Genomic DNA, 22,725 nt, shown 5'->3' with positions numbered 1-22,725 from the left:
AGGCAGGGATGGAGAAACATGATAAGAAGGCAATACGAGAGCAACAGAAACCAGAACCACTCAGAATGATTGCAGACTCCATTAAATAGTCATTGTTAAAAGTAATGACGTACTCTTTAATGTTCAAGTATTAAACTTGCCTGTGTGTGTGTGTGTCTGCTGGTCTGTCTCTGTCTTTAGGTGTGTTTATAATTAAACATTAGCAAAGTGTTTAAGGTTTTAACAGTTATAAAAAGTATACATGTCAAACATATTCATGTTGATTGTTAGTGTTTACATAGCCAGTCAGTGTAAAGTGGAGCTCGTTTATTCAAGGTTCGAATCCTTGTACACAAATAACATACTGCAGTATTTATAGAAACTGCAAGAGAGAAGTTTTTAAGAGCCAGTGAGAGGTGAGTGCACTGCGTTCTTCCATGGGGAGCGCAGCGGGGGGCAGAAGGGGGGCAGAGGGGGTGCAGGAGGGAGAGAGAGGGAGGGAGGTGAGGGGGGTGAGGGGGGGGGGCTAGGGGAAAGGGGGAGGGGGGGTTTCCTGTTCTCACACTTTTGCTTTTGCAGGAATTTCCTGTAATTTTAAGAACATCTGTGTGAGCCTGAGGAAGATATACTGCTTCGTGGGAACTGTCTGTCTGTCTGTCTGTGACTCTCTCTCTTTGTCTGTATGTGTTTCTGTGCGTCTGTCTGTGACTGTCTGTATGTTCATCTGTCCGTGACGCTGTATCTGTGGGTGTGTGTCTAGTGCTGTACTTACAAAAACAACACATCAGCAATTGTGAGCTGATTGTCGCTCCCATTTCCTTCCTGTTTCTTCCATTATTAGGCGTGCCTGGTCACAGGTTTGCAAAGCACATGGAGTTGAAGGGAGAGGGAGGGTGGAGGGGGGGGGAGTGTTGGTGACACAGACAGTGAGGTAATGAGGAATGACTTTCAAATGAATTTCTGCACAACTTTAAAACAGAATCCAATTGAATGGAGAGGCCAGGGCTGGACACAAACGTCAGGGTTCAAAGACCAACGTCTTACCATCCAACTGGAGAGCCAGCTCTGAATGAAAGCTCAGTCGCGAGGAGGAGATCCACACAGAATGTAATATTGAGACTACAGCACTTCAGATCTGCTCAAAGAAACCTCATAAATTCTAAGTCATTGAGAAAGACTTCTAGCTGAATCGTTTGTCATTGAATTTTATTAAGTCTCTTTTAGTATTTCTAAAGTACAGCTCTGGCCAAAGGTTTAGCATCACCCTATAGAATTGTATCTAATTTTGCTTCATAAAGTCGAATGGAAGCTGCTGAATAATGTTGCGTTCACATATTGAATTACACACCTCTTTGTAGTTTTCCATATACTTCACGAAAAACGGACAAACTGAAAAATGTGACATTTCAAAATCTAACATGAAATACTGCACTATTATCAGGGCTTCCGGTAGACTTTTGCGATATCATTTTGTAGTTTCTTGATGTTAAATAAAATATCTAAATTATGTTCATATATATTTTTTATTTTTTAATTGTGTCTCAAACTTAAATTCTAAGGTGATGCTAACTTGTGGTCACAGCTGTAAGCACTGTTGAGTAGTTATGAATAAAATACAGGACTTACACAATTTACTGTTGACAGTGCCTAAAAGTGAGCTCAGCTAATTCATGGCTTATGGAATAGTGAATCTGGAGGGCTCTGAACGATGACTGCAATGCCACAGGCCAGCGTGCCAGCGGTGTGCGCTGTCCTGGGGTGATGGCACAGTTAAATATAGCGAGGTCCGCTCACCCCACAGGTGCAGGGTATTTCCAGGGAGGGGAAGGGCTGAGATCAGAGGGGACAGCTGGTTGCTGCATTTAGAAAAAAACATTTGAGCTGGACAGCTTCCTGAAGTCAAGGACAGAACACTGTGGAAAAGAGAGAGAGAGAGAGAGAGAGAGAGAGAGAGATGACATTCACACACACACTGAGACAGACATACTGACATGCGCACACACACACACACACATACACACACCAGGGGCAAACACTTTTTCATCAAAAGTTCCATAACGACAGCATTACAAGCCCACACGCAGACGTATCAGGTGAAACAACATGTTTATGAAACCTGTGATGTCAGAGGTTAATAGTGTTTTGACTGTTGAAAACGATATAATAAATCATGTTAAAGTCATTTTCATGTTGAGCTAGTCAGTCTTACTGACCTGTCCTGCATTTCCATTGGCTACATAGGTCTCAAATGTGCAGTTTTGAAAGAAACACATGTTATAGTATAGCACATTAAAGGAGTGTTAACCCATGCAGTTCCTCGCTTCGTATTAGGATCAATAAGATATCCCTGCCCCCCCAACGGCTGTGAGTCTTTGAGTTCTATAACTGGGATCCCTCCCCTCTATGTGATTGACAGTCCAGTTCAGGCCTCTCACTGCCTTATAAGCTGAGATATCACAGGAATGGAAAGCCAGGCCATGTGTTTATGTGAGCGCAGTGCAGAACTTGGGAATGAAACCAAAACCAACAACCACTTACTGGGAATAAAATAAACCCTGCCTCCCTTTCACACTGGAGCCTCTTAAAGGCAAAGGGTCCTTTCAAGTAAGAACATGCATTACATTATTACATTGCATTTACATCATTATTACTATTTCAGTAAAAGCCATCCCTGCCACGGCTGTAAATCCAGCGTTAGAGCCATCAGTATGGCGTGGGTGACCCTAATGTGCTGTATATCAACATCATGTGCAACGAAGCAGAACATATGAAATGCCAAAGCGAAGTTTCCCGAAAAGTCATTCTCAGTGTAAATGGGACATACAGACAGACGGATGTACGGACGCCTCCATATCACAAGCATCTGATACTGTCAATAACTTCTGTGAAATCATATTTATACCAAGTTTCATTACAATTGGATGAGGACCCCTGCGCTACCCTGACTGTGTGACTCCCCCCTGCACACCCCACAGCAATGCCTTTACCAGGGGAGACCCTAGGGGACCCCTGCGCTCCCCTGACTGTGTGACTCCCCCTGCACGCCACGCGGCCGTGCCTTTACCAGGGGAGACCCTCGGGGACCCCTGCGCTCCCCTGACTGTATGACTCTCCCTGCACAACACGCAGCCGTGCCTTTACCAGGGGAGACCCTCGGGGACCCCTGCGCTCCCGACTGTATCTCACCCTGCGGCCGTGCCTTTACCAGGGGAGACCCTCGGGGACCCCTGCGCTCCCGACTGTATGACTCACCCTGCAGCCGTGCCTTTACCAGGGTAGACCCTTGAGAACCTTTATTTTTAACAGCACATTCAGGGCTGTGTTGAGTTAGAACATTAGGAGAGCCAGTATAATGCTAAGACCTCTGACACAGATTCCAGTCTTCCTTTTGCCATGCAAGTCTTAGAACCAGAAAGATTTATCTGCATGTAAAACGTCCCTGACAACCTTGCTCCTCCCTCCCCTTCCCCAAGGGAGTCTGCAGCGTGTGTCCTGTATGTACTTGAACAAGGACAGCTGATCCCGCACAGTACTGCCGGTCAGGGCCAAGTGAATACACATCACCACCTGCTGGCGGAAAAGCACAATAACGCCTGAAAAAATTATTGTAGTCACTTCTTGACATTTAAAAAAGGACCACGGCTAACACAGAACATGGAAACCAGAAAGCGCTTCAACAGTGCAAGTCAAACCCTACACGTCACACGACCGCGCTTTTCAGATCATCCTGCTAGAAAACAGCATCAGAGGAGGGAGGGAGTGGCTTCGATAGCTGGATCTTCAAAGAATATTTCCAGCTGCAGGCTGACCAAACCCAAATCTCTGTAAAATGCAAACTGTGCCTGAGAAACTGTTTCTAACTGTAACTGGTTGTTTTTTTTCAAAGTTATCAATTACTGTAACTCGTTACAAATTTGTTCAAGTAACTTGTAACTGTAACAGATTCATTTTTAAATGAAACTTCCCCACACAGTGTTTCAGTGACATTTCTTTGAGCACTACGTTGTTTCAGAGATTTGATACAACATTACCAGCAGCAGCAGATCCATATCAAAAAGGACTCAATTTATTTGACCGTGAAAAAACATGTTTGGAATGATCAGACAGGAAAATTTGAAATGCATAATTAATTTATTTGGTTAAAAAACTAAAACACATGAAAAAAGACACACACACTCTAATAATAATAATAATAATAATAATAATAATAATACCGTGATGTGTTTAAAAGTGCAGCAGCATATAAAAGTGAAGACCCTTTATTCTCTGTTTTTACCGAAAAATTCCTGGATTTTACAAAAGCCACAGGTCTGCTTCAAGCAGGTGAATCCACGATGAAATCCCATGACTTTCCATTCAGAGCACACGTTTACAGGCATGTGAAGATGAGGGAGTGGCAGTGTGATACAGGTGTGTGTGTTTAACATTATTACTGGCACAGGCTGACTGCACCAGCTGCACACGGTTTGCACTCACAGAGAATAGAGGAAGCAGGTGGAGCTGCTTTTCCGATAGTCCCAGTACTACCAACAGGATTTACCTGGAAAGCTCAGAAATTAAATTATTTTCATCAATACTGATCAGTTTTCTTTTTTTCATTAACACTGATAAATTCCCAGAAAATGTTACACTCAATTAAAAATAATAATAATAATAATAATAATAATAATAATAATAATAATAATAATATTGGGTCCTGTTTTCATTAATCCTGCTTCTCTATCCCACCTTGTTGATAATTTGCCCCTTTCTGAAAATAATCACTAGATATTTGATTCAGTGGATTGGGGTCAGTCAGAGTGGGTTGTGGCAGGATCCACTGGTCCCGAGAACTGTGTGGGGCTACGTGGGGCTGCGTGGGGCTGCGTGGGGCTGCGTTTAAAGTTCTGGTGTATGTAGAGAAGGAGAGATGAAGGCATGGCTCTGGCCTGTAATCTGAGTCCTACAGCAGGATGTGGAAGGATCCTGGTTAACAATCCTTTGTCTGGAGTTGTGTGGCTGGGCTGGCTTCAAATTGTATAGAGCAAGGCAGGAGAGATGGATGGATGAAGGCTGGTGTCTGGTTTGGGTCTACAGTCCTACAGAGGGATGTGGAAGGATTCCTGTATCCACTGGTCCCGGGAGTTGTGTGCGGGCTGGGGCAGGCTGAGGGGGGTCCCGGGCGGGGGGCTGAAGTCCTCGTCCTCTTCCTCGTCCTCAGAGAAGCCGTTCTCGGTGGTGAAGGAGCCCTCAGACATCAGGGAGGAGGACAGGTCCTGGAAAGCCCCCTTGTACTCCTGGACGGACTCGTACAGGGACCACAGCTGGCACAGTAGGGACATGTCCAGCTGTCTCAGACCCACCTGGCAGGGACAGAGGGACAGACAAGCATTCAGAAATCAAAACCACATTTACAGCAAGCTTGTGTCAGCGTTGAAGTTTTTTTTAGTAATAGCAAACATATGTGATTATATATATATATATATATATATATATATATATATATATATATATAATGTGTGTGTATATATATATATATATATATATATATATATATATATATATAATGTGTGTATATATATATATATATATATATATATATATATATATATATATATATATATATATATATATGGAAATATGTCAAATGTGACTTAGAGTATTCTCACAGACACATCCATCCACACCATCTTATTGGAAATGGATAAAGACTGCAATTGGATTTTTAAAACCACACTTCAGTATAACTACGTGTTTTAAACACGGCGTTTCTTTTCTTACCATTTCTTTTCGTAGAATGGCGAGGGCTGCGTCGAGGTTGGCCGGCTTGTCCCTGCCCAGTTTGTCGGTGCTGCTGTGCCGGGACTTGCTCAGGTCGTCCTGGATGCGAGTTTTCTTGCTGTAGACCTTCTCAATGTCGCGCCAGGAGCCGCCGCTCGAGTTCAGGATGCCGCTGAGCCCTTTGGGGAGCGGGGGGAGACCCTCAATCGAGCAAGTAGACCCGGCCGGGCCGTCCTGCGGACTGGACTGGAACCCGTTCATACTGGGCGATGGAAATACCTGAGTTCGGCTTTACAATTCTGAGGCAAAAAATAGGTCTGTGTTCTCTTTAAAAAAAATAAAAAATAATAAAAAGTGTTGTGTTAAAATATTCAGCTAAAAAAAAACCTTGTGTTATTTAAAAATAGTTTCAAAATCAGATTTAATTTTTTTTTTAGCTCAAATGAATACAAACTTTTCTTTTTTCTTTTAGGAGGGCTACCCTTTACTTAATGACGTGCTTATTATTATTATTATTATTATTATTATTATTATTATTATTATTATTATTATTAGAAACAGCAAGCCGGTTGTCGGAATGTTAGAATTTCTTTTTCCAAATTTAGCAAGCAGAAAAGGACTTAAACAAGGTTTATATTTTAAATATAACCATGATAAATACAGGTTTGCACAGCAAACTATTAAATAAACAAGTATAAATATATTGTTGTTTTAATTTTAAATCGCAATTTTAAACGGCTTGCAAAGAACACAACCCGATTTACAATGACTGCTGTAAAAGTATTACCATTAACGTCTTGTCTTAAAATAACGACAGAGACGTCTTACAGTTCTGTGAAAACAGTAGCATCGATTTATTTATATTTTTGCCAAACTACCTGGTTACAGGCCGTGTTTTCCAAGCAGATTGCAGACGGACTAATCGTACTATAGTATACTTAAATCAGTAGCCTGTCTAATCTCCTTTGCATCAACGGAAAATCTGCAATACTCTTATACTAACAGACACACGCGAACGCAAATGCATTTGCTGAGAATTTAGCACCAGGTACAGTAATTACATAAGAACTTCGCGTTCAGGATTATGACGCTGGTAATATAAACAATTATTTTAATAGCCTGCAGACGTGTTGTGATTTTTTAAAAGAAATTAGGAGTAGGAATCATACATCGCGGTCCGATATTTGACCGACAACTTCGACACAAAAAAAACGTATTAATTTTCTATATCAAAATCCATTATTTTGTTTGCGTATTTTTAAATGTTTGCTGCGTTTTTCAGAGGTCGCGAATAGACAGTAGTTTGTATTCTCGTGTCCTCAACGCGACTCCTTTTTGTACGATATTGTACAGTTGCTGTATATTTGATTCAGTTATGTATATTTTTTTTACGCCAGCTCTGCTTAATAATTCCTCTTCCTGGTGTGTTGGATATCCAGCGGGGCTGTCGCCGCTCTCGTCCCCAGCTTCCAGCTCTGCTTCCCGGCAGCGTCCTTTCTTTGTCCCCCTCTGCAGCCAAACCCCTCCCCGGTCTCAGAGAGCTACTCCAGTCCTTCACAATAAGGGCGATCCACCTTCGTGTTAGGGACAATCAAGATGTTATTGTCTCACTCTTTAACGAACCTGCGCCATCTACGACAAGGGTCTATAAATGGGAATTTTGCCTAAAAGTGACGGCCAGAAATGAAATATTTACCTTGGAAGCTTTTTTCCTTTATTATAACGACTACTCGACAGTTATTATTTCCTCCATGTGTATCGAATCCTATTGCTCTTACGTGTCTCTAAGAATTTGACAGAAAAAGTAGGTCTCTTCAGATATGCCCCGTGGTAGTTAAATTAAAGTTTCCGTAGCTAACATCTCGTTGTAGTGCCGTCACGTGTTGGGAAATTCATCTTACAGACCCTTGCGCTTTCTTTCATCTTAAAACCGCAATTGAAAGAAGTTAACCTGATGTTGGTTATTAGTTGAGGAAGGTAATTTTAAGACTATCCCTAAAGCCAGCTGGAAAAAAAAATAGCAAAAGAGGATTAATACTGCAGCAGCTGTCAAGTGAAGGTAGCTACACAGACATGTGCACAGGCGTGACCGATAAACACAAGGCTGTGTCAGGAACACCCATTCACCGAAAACGGGGCTAAATTCAAAATGAGTGGGTGACAATGACGTCATATATGAACAGTGAACAGTTTAATTAAAATTGGATAAGTGGTGTTGAAGTCATTAGGGAAGCAAACGAGGTGTCAGTCTCAGGGTATATTAAAATGACTGATTTACAGAAGTACTTCTGCTCTCAAGATATGTGAAAAAAGGCGAGTGTGACACACAGATAGACACCGCCGTGCATCCCCACAATCTGCTACGCTCACAATAACTTCTGCTAAATAATGTTAATGACAAGTTTCATCACAATTTATTAAGCGTTTTCTTTTTCAGATGTATGCAAAATATAAGTGCCGCATGTGTGAATCTGGAGGAGACAGTGGTTATTATTTCATAATGATATCATTAAATCTGACTAATCTCTCCACAGCGAGGGAAGCACGCACAATTCAAGATTTTTAATCTGCCACTATTGTTAAATATGAGCACAAAAACGCAACCTTAATAATAATTTAGTTTTTCTTGGCTCAGTGACCGTATCCTTCCAGAAGTATAGAATCAGTGTGACAGACAGACACCCCTCTTATATAAGTTAACAGGTCTTCTTGTGGAAGTAGCTGTTGTGAGAGATGTTTACTCAGTTTGGAGAGGACCGCGTGAAGCGAAGCAAAATTATTAAAGAGAGACACTGTGCACACAACGTATTACCTGATTACCAGAACACCCCCTGGCATGGAACAGCATCGTGCAAAAGCAGACCATCCCGACTCCTGGAAAACCACAGCTCTACACATGCCAGTCAGATCAAGCATTTCTCTAGATCTATGTAAAAATCTAAGTGTGCCATACAGACAGTCAGTCTCCATATACCCTCTCAATAGCAAAATAAGGACCTTAGCAAGATTCAACACAATTGGACAAGTGGTTCTCTAGAGAACATAAAGTTTACAAGCGAGAGGAGGCCATTCGGCCCATCTTGCTCGTTTGGTTGTTAGTAGCTTATTGATCCTAGAATCTCATCAAGCAGCTTCTTGAAGGATCCCAGGGTGTCAGCTTCAACAACATTACTGGGGAGTAGATGCATGTAGGAAAGGACAAGGGTCTACACAGGAAGTTGTTTAAAGGCATTGCCCCTTCGATCCAACGCTATGAATACAGCGTTATTCAGAACAGAAGGGAGTTTATTATTTTCCCCTTTACTCTTTGTATGCATGCTGCTTTTCTGTTTTGTACTGCAGCCCCAACCTGTCAGCTCTGGAAACACACACTGTTTATTTGTCATTCATTTGCAGCATTTAAAAGTTTCTTTTAAAAAGTAAGCTAAAACCAAACAGTGCAAACATATCATACCTGATAGCTTCTATAAACAAGCTTCAGTTACAATCTGTATTATAATGTTATAAACGTCACTGTCTGGGTATGTATTTACACACGACTAACATACATTCGTCCTGCCAGCTGCAACACAAATGCAGTGAACCCCAGAAGTATCAACAGGGCACCGGGTCCCTAACTGTAATGAGCCAGGGTAACATGCCAATCACAAGTTTAATAAATTAATGCCTACAGATGAGCATCTCACACATGCGCAGGGACAGAGAAAGGCAAGTATTTGGAATACAGGGTTTAGAGCTGACATTCCACAAGACAGCTCCACATTCCACATGTCTCATTGTGAATATGCAGTTGACATGACTGGACTGCATAAGATGGAATATTAGCCTGCATGTAATCATACTGAAAGAGAAACAAGACCACAGGATTCCTTCAAACCCCCCAAACTAACCAAACCAGTCTTGATTGTCTTCAAACGTAATTTATTCTCATTGAACATTTTTAACAACACTTTCTGTTCAATCTGGGATGGCGTTTCCCCCCAAAGCTGTCAAATACAATGTACAACCAAAGCCTTGTGACTGTAGGGAGCTGAAGTATGAAAACAATAAAAAAAAATACCGCCTGCATCGCTGTGGCTCAAGAATAGCTGCTGAATTGGAAAGAACCCGGGGCAATTCTCATGTGAACAGAACTGATCCTTTTTCAAGAGCAAATGCCATTTCCTTGTTTATATTAGTTCCGATCCTCTTAACTTTCATGACGTTTGTAATCATTGTGAGTGCTGCTCACTGCAATTACACAAATACTGTGAGTCTAATAGTTTGTTCTGAGCTGCTCTTCAGTTCTAGATGCCTGCCACAGACATGTGTAATGTAGGCTAGATCAGTCAAAGCGACTTTGTATTTGTATTGCAAAACTACAGGAAACTTGCTCCAGTGGCAGATCACTTGCTTCTATAAAGCCACGATAGCCGACCCTGCCCATGTAATATGGCTACGGCAAGCAACTAGAACTGAAGAGCCGCTCCAGAACTCAGATGATGCGTTTGAGCTCAGGGAATAACACAAAGACAGAGAATTGACTGTAGCTACCAAAATGATTCCAAGCCTGATGACTGACGGGCTTTCATCCGTGAACACGAAGGCACTCCTGAGGTGACCTAGCCAGGAAGTGGAAGCATAGCAGGCTTCCAGAGAGAAAGGCATGGAAACTGAGAGCTTCTTTAAGCTAGTGTTGTGTCTTCAAAGGAGAATACAAACCGCTCATTGGAGACCTGTGTAGCCAATGGAAGAGGTAAGATCAATGGAATTGCTTTGTTAAAAACATATAGGGGCCATATTGGGTTCTTGTTGAAATGTCTGTTTGTTTCTCTGGATTTGTGATCGAGTAAAGTTTGGGGTGTTGTTCTTGGCTTTTTCTTCTTCAAGCTGAAAGGATGATTTGAAAAGTTTTGTTCAATAATATTACAATATGAATAATAGCAGCCTGTTCACAGCGGGTGCTGGGGTTGATGCAAGACCTACAATACAGTGTATGTTTTAACAGAACACACCAGATAATATCATTTCAAAGAGAGATCTGCAGCAGATCAGACAACAGCAATGGGAAATTCAGGTTTAAAACAACACATCACGTTTCAACTCCAATGGTGCTGTCTGGAGCTGTCAGCAGATCTCAAGTAATCCAGTTATTTAATGATCATATAACTGTTCATTAACCAGGTTTTATTTTTTATATGCATGCAAGCAAGCTCACCCTCAAGTATAAGCATTAACTCCCAAACTAGTTATTTCACTATCACACCCCGATCACAGGAAGAGAGAGTGGAACAAACCATCTCGACAGCAGGGGTGCTTACAGGACAAGAGTGTGGAACAAACCATCTTGATAGCAGGGGTGCTTATCCCTTCAGCTTAATGAAGAATCATTTCCAGTACAATAAATAATCAAGACACTAAATACTAAAATTTTGATAATTGACCATTCCAACTCTACTCAAGCCTTTTGCAATACTAGCTGATGATGTGTTTGTTTAAAACACGAAAGACATTTAAGGCTCTTTAGTATTTTTACCAGAACATTTCCCAGGGTTTACTAAAGCCATCATTTCATCACTGCTTCCTTTATAAAAGTTTACCAAAGATAATTTGCACAGTAACTTTGCAATATTCCTATTGTTATACTATACATTTAGCACAGTTTGGCAGAATATCTATCTATCTATCTATCTATCTATATCTATATATAGATATAGATATAGATATAGATATAGATATAGATATAGATAGGCTTTTACCACATCTCTCTGTGCTTTACAATGCTTACCTATGCTTTACCATGCTTGTCGGGAGAATCCTAACTGCCACATAATTTGAGTGGAATGGGGAAGGCTGTTCAGTCCTGGCAGTTAGGAATGTCCAGACAAGCTCAAAGCAGCTCTAAGTTGGGTACAGGCAGATCTAGAGAAAAATGACAACTTTAATATTGGAGAAAATGTTATTATTTTAATAAACACAAAATCCTGGGAAATGTTACATAAAATACTGTAATAAATCACTCACCAGGGGTTAGTTATACAACAGGTTTCAGCACTTTTATGAGTTGTTTCTGAGCAGCTGAGCTGAGCTGTGATTGAGTGGGGCGGAGATACTGGGATCCAAAGCCAACAATAGGAAAGCGTCGGGTATGATTGACACCCGTTTCATTTGCTGTGATTTCGCTTGGATATCCCGGGTGCGTTTGGTCAGCTGCTGGTCAGAAGCAAAGAATGAATTGAAAATGATGGCATTGAGCAGCAAAGCCCCTGCAGCCTGGTGCACAGTTAACAGGTCTCATGATGTTTCAATAAAGAACCTGTCTATAATTACTCTAAAGGGTGAGTGATTTATTACGGTATTTTGTGTGAAAATGAAATGCTGAAAAGGAGCAAGCCTACATAAACTCTAGCGAGTTAATAGCTGTCCCACCACCACGCTTCCTAGGGGTGCAATGGAGAATAGCACAGCTCACAGCTGCAGTTCTTTGATGCTGCGGAGAGACTCTGCACAGCTGCGAATCAGATTGCAAAGCTGCACGCTGCTCTCTATTGACGTTGCCTGCTGCAGTTCACGCGTCGCCCATTGCAACTTCTGCAGCAACGCATCTTCTGCGCTTTCCAGAGCATTGGGGAAGGGGCCAACATGACTGGGGGAGGGGCTTGCCACTACAGGGATGGGGATAGGGGCGGGGACTTGTGGCACAGAGGCGGGGACAGTGGAAGAGGGGGCGGGGGCAGGGGCAGGGTTAATGAGGACAGGAGGCAAGGCTCGCAGTCCGGAGGCAGCGCCCTCGCAGTGCTCAGGTCTTGGTTGGATGCTTGTTGCAGAAGGGGAGGGGACAGAAGGTGGAGTCCCGTTATGATTGGTTTGGAGGTTTGAAGCTAGCTGGCGTTCTCGAACCTGGGAGAGGGCAGCTTGGGCATTCAAAGCTGCAGGAGAGAGAGAAGAGATAGAATTATATCTTTTGAATTCAATAAAAATTTTTTTTTTTTTTTTTCTTAGGGTGACATGTGCGACCAGCACTTTCATGACCTCAGCAGTAAAATTCTGTCAGCTCCAAATATAAACAAGGTTTTCTGGAGAAGTTCAAACTCACGCAATTGTAGTCCATTGTATTATTATTTCTATTGCTAGCAAGGCTCTAAAAACTACATATCCCACACAACACTGCTGTTACTGCTCAGTGTTCATAAGTTGCAAGAGAGTTTTAAATCATCCCATATCCAGTCAGGATTGAGCTTTTATTTTATGCAGTTTCAGAAGGACGTAAAAAGGTCTCACAGTACCATGTTGCAGGGTGTTGGCCCCGCCCCCTCCTCACAGTACCATGTTGCAGGGTGTTGGCCCCACCCCCCACCCCCTGTCTCAGTACCATGTTGCAGGGTGTTGGCCCCGCCCCCTCCTCACAGTACCATGTTGCAGGGTGTTGGCCCCACCCCCCACCCCCTGTCTCAGTACCATGTTGCAGGGTGTTGGCCCCGCCCCCTGTCTCAGTCTCACAGTACCTGGGTTGTCCTTGTCCATGTCAGAGTCCAGCTCCTGGCACGCTACGCAGTAATTCTTCTTCTGCTTGTCTTGCATCAGGATAGTCTGAAACCAGAGACACAGAGAGAGCTCAGGGTGAGGAGAGCAGACTGACACACAGAGAGAGCTCAGGGTGAGGAGATCAGACTGACACACAGAGAGAGCTCAGGGTGTGGAGAGCACACTGACATACAGAGTCACTTACAACAGGACCTCGGTTTTAAGTCTCATCCGAAGGGTATATTAAAATGACTGATTTACAGTATGTGGATCTTATGTTCTCCAGATACATGACAGATGTACAGATAGACACACCTCCATATAGCCCTACAATCTGTATTCTCATAACCTGAACATGAGTAAATTCACTGACACACATTTTGACTAGTGGCTGGTTTCACAGACCCTGATTATCACTAATCTTGGGATAACTGATGTTTTTTTGTGTAAAGCAGCGCAAGACTAGTGCTAGTGAGGGTCTGCGAAACCAACCGATGAAGTCTCTCTCAATGCTGAGTTTTGATTCACATTTTTACAGCACTGGGTGATGTGGACTCCACCCCAGCACTGATAAAGTGTGAAGGATCTCCTCACGGGCCCATGAGGAGGGATGGGTGTGTGTGCTGGCCGTGTACGAGGCACTGTGAATCATTCACACGTTCACAAGCACTTTAGTTAGTGCGGTGATGAACATGTATTTTTTTTTAAATTGAAATGTAAAATATTCTTTAATTCTGACTTTGGAAAAGTACAATGGCTATGACCAAAAGTTTTACATCACCTAGGATTGAGACAATTAAAAAAAAAAAAACTATACAAGCAATTTAGATCTTTTATTTAACATTGTGTAATCAAAGAAACTACACAAGGATATCGCAAACGTCTACCGGAAGCCATAAGCCGTAGTGCAGTATTTCATGTTAGACTTCGAAATGTCACATTTAAATTTGTCAGTTTTTCATGAAGTATATGGAAAACTACAAAGAGGTGTGTAAATCAAGATGTTAACGTAACATTATTCAGCAGGTTTCATTCGAATTATAAAATAAACCTGGTACCCCATCAAAGAAAGGAGCGTTCAACACTCTCCTATGGAATGGGTGAGATTGTATTTCAGACCTCATGCTCATTTTTGTCACTGAATTCTGAATGCAGTGAATGCAGTTTGTTCAAAGTATTGGAGTCCCTGCACTGCTTCTAGTCCATTTCTCTTTGAATTGACTACCTTTCTTTGAGCAGTTCTAGTCTTGCATTCAGGGTTAAAGGATCTGGGTCTAGGGTCAGAGGTCAGGAAGGCAGGAGCGCCAGCTGGCTTTTAGAAGGAAGGAATTCGATACTGTCACCCCCATTCCAACACGGGCCGTCCCAAGAAGGGACCATCTGCCCCTATTGTTCCGAGATGAGAGAGGAAAAGGGGTGGGGCTCTGTTGATCAAAGCCCATTGTGTGCAGAAGGGCAGAGGACAACAGTGGGGCCGACTTCCTTAAAACCAGCGTTAGTAAGAGCAACAGCATAATGGTGAATGTGAATCAGTATTTCATAAAGCTCATATGATAATGTATAATGCCAATGGGAAAATGGAAACTGGATAACACAGATTTCACTATTATTTTTCAAGCGATTTTAGTCAGCTAGCCTACATGTATGAAATAGATGAGACCAAACTGTAGATATTTTCACAGTCAGAAAAAAAAATAATTTAATTTCCTAAACTTTAACATATTGGGAATGGTTGTAAGCAGTGAGTAAAGCCATTGTAAAAAGCCATCTTATTAAATTATTGCACATGTACCTGTGTGTAAGACTGTGTGTGCACAGGACTTAACTGTACATGGGCAGCAGTGTGATTTAATATTGAATATGGAATAAATTGACCTGTGCACCGACTACAATGTAAACACCAAGGATAAAACCGACAAAATATATATATATTTTTTATTCAGTGTGTCCAATTATAATTTTTTCCTCAATTTGGAATGCCTTTTCTCCTCACAGCAGGAATTCCCCACATGGCTCAGGAGACCCGATCCCACGACAGAGCCAGCTTCCTCTTCTACACCCAGGGACTCGACAGCGGATGTCAGTGAGCTACCAGCCTCTGGAGGACAAGCCCTGCAGGTGTCCGCTCTGAGCTCACTGGACGCCTGACCATCAGGGTTCACTGTATAGCGATGAGGAGAAACAGTCCCTGACGGTTTTACCTCCCTAACCCCCACGGCAGCGACAGAGCTAATGCGATGCTCCCTTCAGTGTCCCCAGCGAAGACCGGTGACTCCGTACAGCCAGGACACGAACCTGCGCTGTACGACTCGCCCTGCGCACCACGCGGCTGCAATTCTACCAGGTGAGCCACTCAGGGATCCCTAACACTGGATAACTTTTCAAGTACACAGAGCTAACAAAATAATTCCAATAAATCTTGTCTAATATGTATCACCTTTGTAGATCTCAAGTTTTCCATCATGATAAATGCACACATTACGTTAGTATTTTTTAAATACAGATTCATTCAGAAAATAACCCAAAAACATTTATCTCCTTTAAAAGAACTCCCAGAGATTCTAGAGCGTTGGCTCTCCTCTGAGCTCCAATCCCTGCTCTTCCTGTGACTGGCGTGTTTTCAATGTCAGTTCCGTCATGCCACCTCTCAAAGTGGAAGTGTAGCATTGCAGTGCCTGCAAGGAGCGAGCGATAAATATTCAAAGAAGCTTCAAAGAAATTACCATTACAAATCAAATTCACCTTTACCACAATGTGTGCGTTTTTCATACAGGACCTATGAAATGATGATAATATTATTCCGTTAGCACCATGTACTTTAGACATTTAAACTCTAGACCAGGGGAAATGCGCAAATAAGGATCAAAGCAGAAAATAATGACCTTGAATTGATTTTGTTAACATTATTATACAGGCTTGTTACTTTTCGATATTAAATCAGTAAAGCTCGTTAAACTTCGAATTCCACAAAACTACGTAACAGAATAAATTTATATACGATAAACGTCGGTAGAACCTACTCGCTATTTTTTATTTTCTTACCAAAAATAATCATTTAGAAATAATCTCTAGTCTGTGCAGTTTTTATACATGCTGTCTGTCCCGTCTCCGTTCCGCTCTGAATGGCTGGGGGTCGCTGTCAGTCATCTCAACGGTCTGTTAGTACTGTGGTTTCACCCTGTTAAGGTGTATGTAAGCATTTGCTTTAGGTGTACGGTGACAGTTACTAGTTTGATTTGAAAATGGGGCACAAGAGATGGCTGAAGTCTCCGCGGCAGGACGAAGCGAGCCTGTCTGCCTTCCAGTGACTCTGAGTCCTGCCGTGCTGAAGCAGGAGAGGGGTGGAGCTCAGACTCTGAATAATAAGTGCAAGTTAGTTCTGTTCAACTATCTAATGTTTTGTTCTGTGCATATTATTTTACTAAATGTATGCTATAAAGGTCTGTGTAATACCCTTTTATATGCTGCGTTTACTACGGTATATTTGAGACAATGTTTAAATGTATAGCTCAGTTGTGACCAAACGTTATTTCAATTAGAATGTTAGTAACCTTGGTTTGGATGCATGTTGAAGATGATAAAGGGGGTTCGCTTATGGCATAAAAGTCTTTTTTTTTTTTTAAAGCATAAAGGTCGATTTCACCCATTCTCTGCTTGAATTGAAAAATAAAGAAAGAATTTCATGGTAAATTCTTTCTAAAATAAATGTCAATACTAAATCGCCGACTTGATAAACATATACATGTTTATGTATATGTGCGCTTTTTGAAAAAAAAAATAAGAAAAAAAAGTTTAATTTTCAATGTAAATACTGTGTTTCTGCTCTGAAAATGTTATGTATGATGTTCATAAATATTAAGTTGTATCCGATTGTTTTTCATTTTCGTATGGAAGCTGTTTAAAATGCAGCCTCACATTTTGCGGGTGCGGTGGTTGTATGTGGTCCGACATCTCGCCGGTTCTTGTGTTAATCAATTCCAGCACACCATTGATCAAAACTGCAATTCACAGTATTCTGCTAAAACGAGCTTCTCACAGTGGCAACAACAAATCACTTCAGTTGAAGTCGCTGCTTGCGAGTCAATTAAAACTGGCTTCGAAAGAAAGCAGATCAACAACCACAACAATTACAATCTCTAAAATCTCAATGCCTTAAAGGAAAACAAAAAAAACAAACGTAATGTTTTTAAAGAACGCATTCTCTAATAGCAACATAAGAGGTCTGGTAAGGCAGGGCAGACAGTAAGGTCATTTTCTTGTGGTTCTGTTGCCGATTCTGTGTGTGTGTGTGCGTGGGGGTGGACGGGATGGACGGACGGACGGTGACTCACGGAACACTCCTCGCAGCACTCCCCCAGCATCCTGTAACCCTTCAGCAGGTAGCCTCCCATCAGCTTGCTGATCTTGTCCTGCCTCTCGCGCCGGGCCTGGATCACCTTCATCTCCGACTGCGAGGGGGGCTCCCAGTCATCCTCTGAGAGAGCAAGGAGAAGCAGCACAGCGTTACAGCAGAGTCACTGAACCAACACGAGGGCAGCTCGGGACAAAAGAGTCACATCCCCTAGAACTTTAGGATTGAGACCATTTAAAAAAAAAAAAAATATATATATATATATATATATATATATATATATATATATGTGCACTAATATGCAGGAAAAGAAAAGAAATGTGATTTCCCCCTTAGAATGTGAGCTAATATTCAATACGTAACTGTGCGAATAAGTAACTAACTTCAGCCCTCGAATCAGGAATCAGTACCTAACTTCATCCCTCGAATCAGGAATCAGTACCTAACTTCAGCCTCGAATCAGGAATCAGTACCTAACTTCAGCCCTCGAATCAGGAATCAGTACCTAACTTCAGCCCTCGAATCAGGAATCAGTACCTAAGTTCAGCCCTCGAATCAGGAATCAGTACTTAACTTCAGCCCGGTCCTTCTGTAAAGCTCAGAGCCCCCATCCAGAACTCGTCTGCTTAGAGTCAGTTTTGGGTTCCTACTAAAGTTAGCTGTGATTGGCTGAACGTGTCAGCAGACAGTAAGCCCCGATTTCCTCGATGGAAGTGGACGAGGCTGAGGGGAATGATTGACACTTTGTGCTTGCACAGTTCAAATAAAACATATTTAAATATTTAAATAAACTGTGGAGCAGAAGTACACAGCTCAAATAAAGATCTTGCGCACCCTAGCGTAAAATGAATTTCAATTCAAGGGAAGCTGTTTTTTTTGTACACAGCTCAAATAAATAACTTCCAAACCTAGGGTAAATTGGATTTCAATTCAAGGGAAACTGTTTTTTGTCCTAGAGTAAATTCAGTTTCAATTTAAGGTATGCTGTTTTGTTGTTAATAGATGAGTTTTTTGTTATAGATGAGTTTGCATTACATTATTTTTTGATACTTTCCCCTCTCATACAAAACTGGTACATCTCTGTGAAAGCACAGGTGTAGCTCCCTTTCAACTAGTGGCATGAAAAGAATAGACAGGTATTTTATAGTAAAGTAAGTAGAGATAGTTAATATGTTACAATGTTAAGATATATCTAGACCACTAGAGAAAGCTACCACGCTGTACAGCCTATTTTATAAACTCAATCTGTGGAGAACGGACAGATATCGGAAGAGTGTGAGAGAGTCAGGTGACACAGGCAGTAGGCAAAGGACAAACACTTGCGGGTTCAGGTCGGGTCACAAGTCTTATTAAAGCATGTCGGGTCGCGGGTAAGAAGAAGGTGCTGCACCGGGTTGCGGGTTCGGGTCGGGTCCTGTAGTAGCGGGTCCGGGTCACGGTGCCCAGATCAATAAATGATAATTCTCTTCTGTAATTTCATGTTAATCAATCAAATTCTTTAATCACATACAAAACAATGTAATATAAATGTACTCTTGTATTGTACTTCTGCCTGCATTTAGTGCTGCTAAATATTCATTTGGGCAGTTGAAAAAAACAAATGCAATTGAATGTAAGAGAGTGGTAAAACAGTGTGCAGCAGTGGTGGAGTAGTGGTTAGGGCTCTGGACTCTTGACCGGAGAGTCGTGGGTTCAATCCCCAGTGGGGACACTGCTGCTGTACCCTTGAGCAAGGTACTTTACCTAGATTGCTCCTGTAAAATCCCAACTGTATAAAAGGGTATTTGTATGTAAAAATAATGTGATATCTTGTTACCATTGTAAGTCGCCCTGGATAAGGGCGTTTGCTAAGAAATAAATAATAATAATAAAACATATTTAGGCCAGAAAGTTATGATCTGGCGTCTAGTTTGGGAACTAAAAACCTACTGTACATTTGACACTGTATTATTTTAAATTGGTCACTTAATACATTTAACATTGGCAACATCTTAAGCAATTGATAAAATTGTAGTTTGATATTTACTGCACCCTTAGAACATACCAAAATCGTGTTAGGGTTAATTGATTATTACCAAGCAAAATCTGAACTTTAAAACCACAAAATGTCAAAGTTCATTGAAACTCAGTTTTGAAGGTTCACTTTCTGGCTCTTGTCTCCACGTGTTTTCCTATTTCATTATGATCCACTAAACACAGCCCAGCTCCCTCCATACATGACTTACAGAAGATTCATTTGATTTCAACATTATCGAGTCCCATGAAGGTAGGACGCGTGTACTGGCAGGACCCCTGTTTAGAAACTGCACACACATTCAGTGACATATTTCTCCCCTTCAAGTCAGTGCTGGGGTTTGGTCAAACGCACAGCATAATAGAACACATGGTCGATGAAAGCAACTCTGCTTACTCTCTGTCTAAATGGCTCCCAATGGAGGGAGCGGTAGGTTTCTGATACACTTACTCAAATTAATGATCTAATGCATATTTTTTCGGCTTGACTAGCACCAGTTGAAATCTACTGGTATCAGCTTTTTATGTTTCATATTCCCAGTACAAAATCTAGTACACCAGTAGCAGTGCTAGTTGTCCAGAGGCTAGGTCAGGGTCTGGGCAAGCAGGGTGAGAACAGTTATACTATATTTTGGACAGATACTGACAGCAGCGAAACCTACGCCCTCTAATCGTGCTGTAAGGGCAGATACAACTGGCTGTCACCCTACGTAGCCTGAACGCAGTGATTTTTAGAGTTGCACAGTCGCAAAGCTGGTTTTTATTTTCCTGTGTTGGCGATACGGGTCAGACCGTTCCCGGAACGGACAAGCAATTAGGTTACACAGAGCTGAAGTATGGGGTAATTACTCTCGTTCTCTGTTAATAACACGCTGTCGTATTTTTCAGGATTTCAAATACCAGATTTAATCACGTTTATTATTAGTAGTATTCTGTCTCCAATCCACCCATACACATTCCAAAGTGCAAAATACTTTTATTTAATTCGGTACGGTACGAGTCGTGACAGAAATGTGTGACGTTTCTTGCAATTCAATGCAGTGTTGTGTGTAAATAAAGTCGGCATAACTGTCCCGGTTGCCTCACTCAAATACCGCTAATGTGTAGTTATGCGGTTCAGACCACGCTACGAGAATATAACATTCACAAAACTGTCATAATTACCTGCATTTAACGCCATGCTGTTGCGCCGTCGGTTTCCAATGCCAGAAGCACAAGCCTGCCAGATCGTTAGAGGAAGTGACCTCATTGAGAGGCAGCTTCCTGCCGGAGCTCCGTTTCCCTGGAAACGCAAAAGCTAGTTGGTGACAAATTGCGCAATTTGAGGGGCAGAAATAGGAGTTGCACACACATCCTCAAACTGTTATTTGGTGTGATCTGTGCTGTTAGCTGTTTTGGGGCGATAAACTAGATTGCAGCTAAAGCTGTGTGAGAGACAGAAAATAGGAGGCACTTTTTTACACAGAGAATCGTGGGGGGTCTGGAACCAACTCCCCAGTAATGTTGTTGAAGCTGACACCCTGGGATCCTTCAAGAAGCTGCTTGATGAGATTCTGGGATCAACAGTATCTTTTAGGGTCTGCCTATTTAAAGAGAAGTATTTAATTAGATTTTCAAACAACTGTGTTAGAACAAAAGTGAATTCCTAACCCGTGTTAATTAAACACACCTAATTTCACAAGTGTCATGTTTTTGGTTTTTGGTTCCTAAGTTACTTACTTGTGTATTATTCACTTACCGGCTGTGTGTTCTATTTAATAGTAATTATTGTTGGCTTTGATTATTAGTTAATTGGCACTTCTAGTAACAGTTAAATGTATATTGAAGCTGGTCTTTAAGCCATTTTCAGGGGACAGTAATTAAGGTTATAAGCAGGAGATAGACTTCATCTACCTCTTTCAAAATACTAGAGACAACAGTTGTGTCGTGTAACTCATTGATTTCCCTGTGAATATATGCCTGATATTTTTCTTATTTTAATATAAAAGTTTTAGCTCAGGGAACAAGGAAACACCTTTCTGAAAGAGGTATTATGTACAGAGTTTGGCCCTTAAAGTGTATCACTTTCTGATGATATACCACTTTCTGATGATGTACCACTTTCTGATGATGTACCACTCTCTGGCCCTACACTGGGTCTTTAAAGGTAGTGGCAACAAACATGTTACCAATGTTATTCCAGGTGCCAACCACCTCTTTGTATCCAATAGGGTTTGTAACACAATAACCCCTGGTTTCCATTACATGAGAGTAGATGTTAAAACTTCATGCTGATTTGAACTCGGCTCTCGCCAAGATAAGCACCAACTAAGACGTAGCTTTACAGTAAACTAATGTGATCCATCTGTGTCTCCATCCACTTGCGTTTCCTTCCATCTGATGATGTAGATATCCTTCTGTCAGGTGTTGATGGCTGAAGTGTAATGCTGGCTCCAGGGATCAGCTTATTTTGCCTCCCCAGCGCATCAGCACACAACGACTGCGATGCTGGCTCTGGGGATCAACCACAGTGCGTTTAATAGGGAAATAGGGCGAAACTGACTGATGCTTGTAGAATCTTTTTCTTTAGGTATAAAGACTCCACCTGCTCGAAGACATGCTCTTGGTACAACCTGTTTTTCCCATGCCACTTTCATCAATTTCCACAGGATTCGTAGAACTCCTGAAGCACTCTTGTACACTCTGTACGGAACTCCATCAAGCCCTGGAGATGATGAAGCCCCTGCTTTTTTCACAGCTCGCTCTACTTCTTTCCACTTAGGTGCACAGTCCTCCATTTGGTATTCTGGTGGATTGATAGGTGGGATGTCTGAAGGAATTGACATAGGCTCCTGCCTTTTTGAATCTGTATGTGTTTCCTCTAAATATCTCTCCAGCTCAAACTTAGATGCTTTTAGTGTGCCATTTTTCTCACTGGTGGATAACTTCTTTACAAATCTGAATGGGTCTTTATAAAAGTTAGTTCTCCCACGCTCCTTCTTTTTGTAGCATTTCCTTAGGCGCTCAGCTCTGCGTAATGTTTGTCTTTTATGACCCTTTGTATATTGGCAATATAATTACACGATTTACTATTGAAAAGACAGGGTGTGTCAACAAGTTCTATACATTCAACGTCATTA

General features: G+C 41.7%; 2 protein-coding genes across 2 annotated transcripts; both read right to left on the bottom strand.

The window, feature by feature from the left end:
* Positions 1 to 4,091: 4,091 nt before the first annotated feature.
* On the bottom strand, positions 4,092 to 7,989 carry LOC117398541 (leucine repeat adapter protein 25). Its single transcript, XM_059016015.1, has 2 exons — positions 5,740 to 7,989; positions 4,092 to 5,321 (listed from the first exon to the last, which is right to left on the bottom strand). Exons 1-2 carry the CDS (start codon positions 5,998 to 6,000, stop codon positions 5,058 to 5,060), a joined length of 525 nt encoding a protein of 174 aa, XP_058871998.1. The 5' UTR covers positions 6,001 to 7,989; the 3' UTR covers positions 4,092 to 5,057.
* Positions 7,990 to 9,372: 1,383 nt separating this feature from the next.
* Positions 9,373 to 21,253, bottom strand: LOC131722809 (protein ZNRD2-like). The gene is made up of 4 exons (XM_059016014.1): positions 20,771 to 21,253; positions 17,574 to 17,716; positions 13,224 to 13,308; positions 9,373 to 12,647 (listed from the first exon to the last, which is right to left on the bottom strand). The coding sequence occupies exons 1-4, from the start codon at positions 20,853 to 20,855 to the stop codon at positions 12,187 to 12,189; spliced, it is 774 nt and encodes a 257-aa protein (XP_058871997.1). The 5' UTR covers positions 20,856 to 21,253; the 3' UTR covers positions 9,373 to 12,186.
* Between the last annotated feature and the right edge of the window lie 1,472 nt (positions 21,254 to 22,725).

The sequence above is a fragment of the Acipenser ruthenus genome, chromosome 51 (assembly GCF_902713425.1).
Source record: "Acipenser ruthenus chromosome 51, fAciRut3.2 maternal haplotype, whole genome shotgun sequence".
Taxonomy (NCBI): Eukaryota; Metazoa; Chordata; class Actinopteri; order Acipenseriformes; family Acipenseridae; genus Acipenser; species Acipenser ruthenus.
Note: the sequence above shows the minus strand (reverse complement) of the source record. Positions and strands in the feature narration are given on the sequence as shown.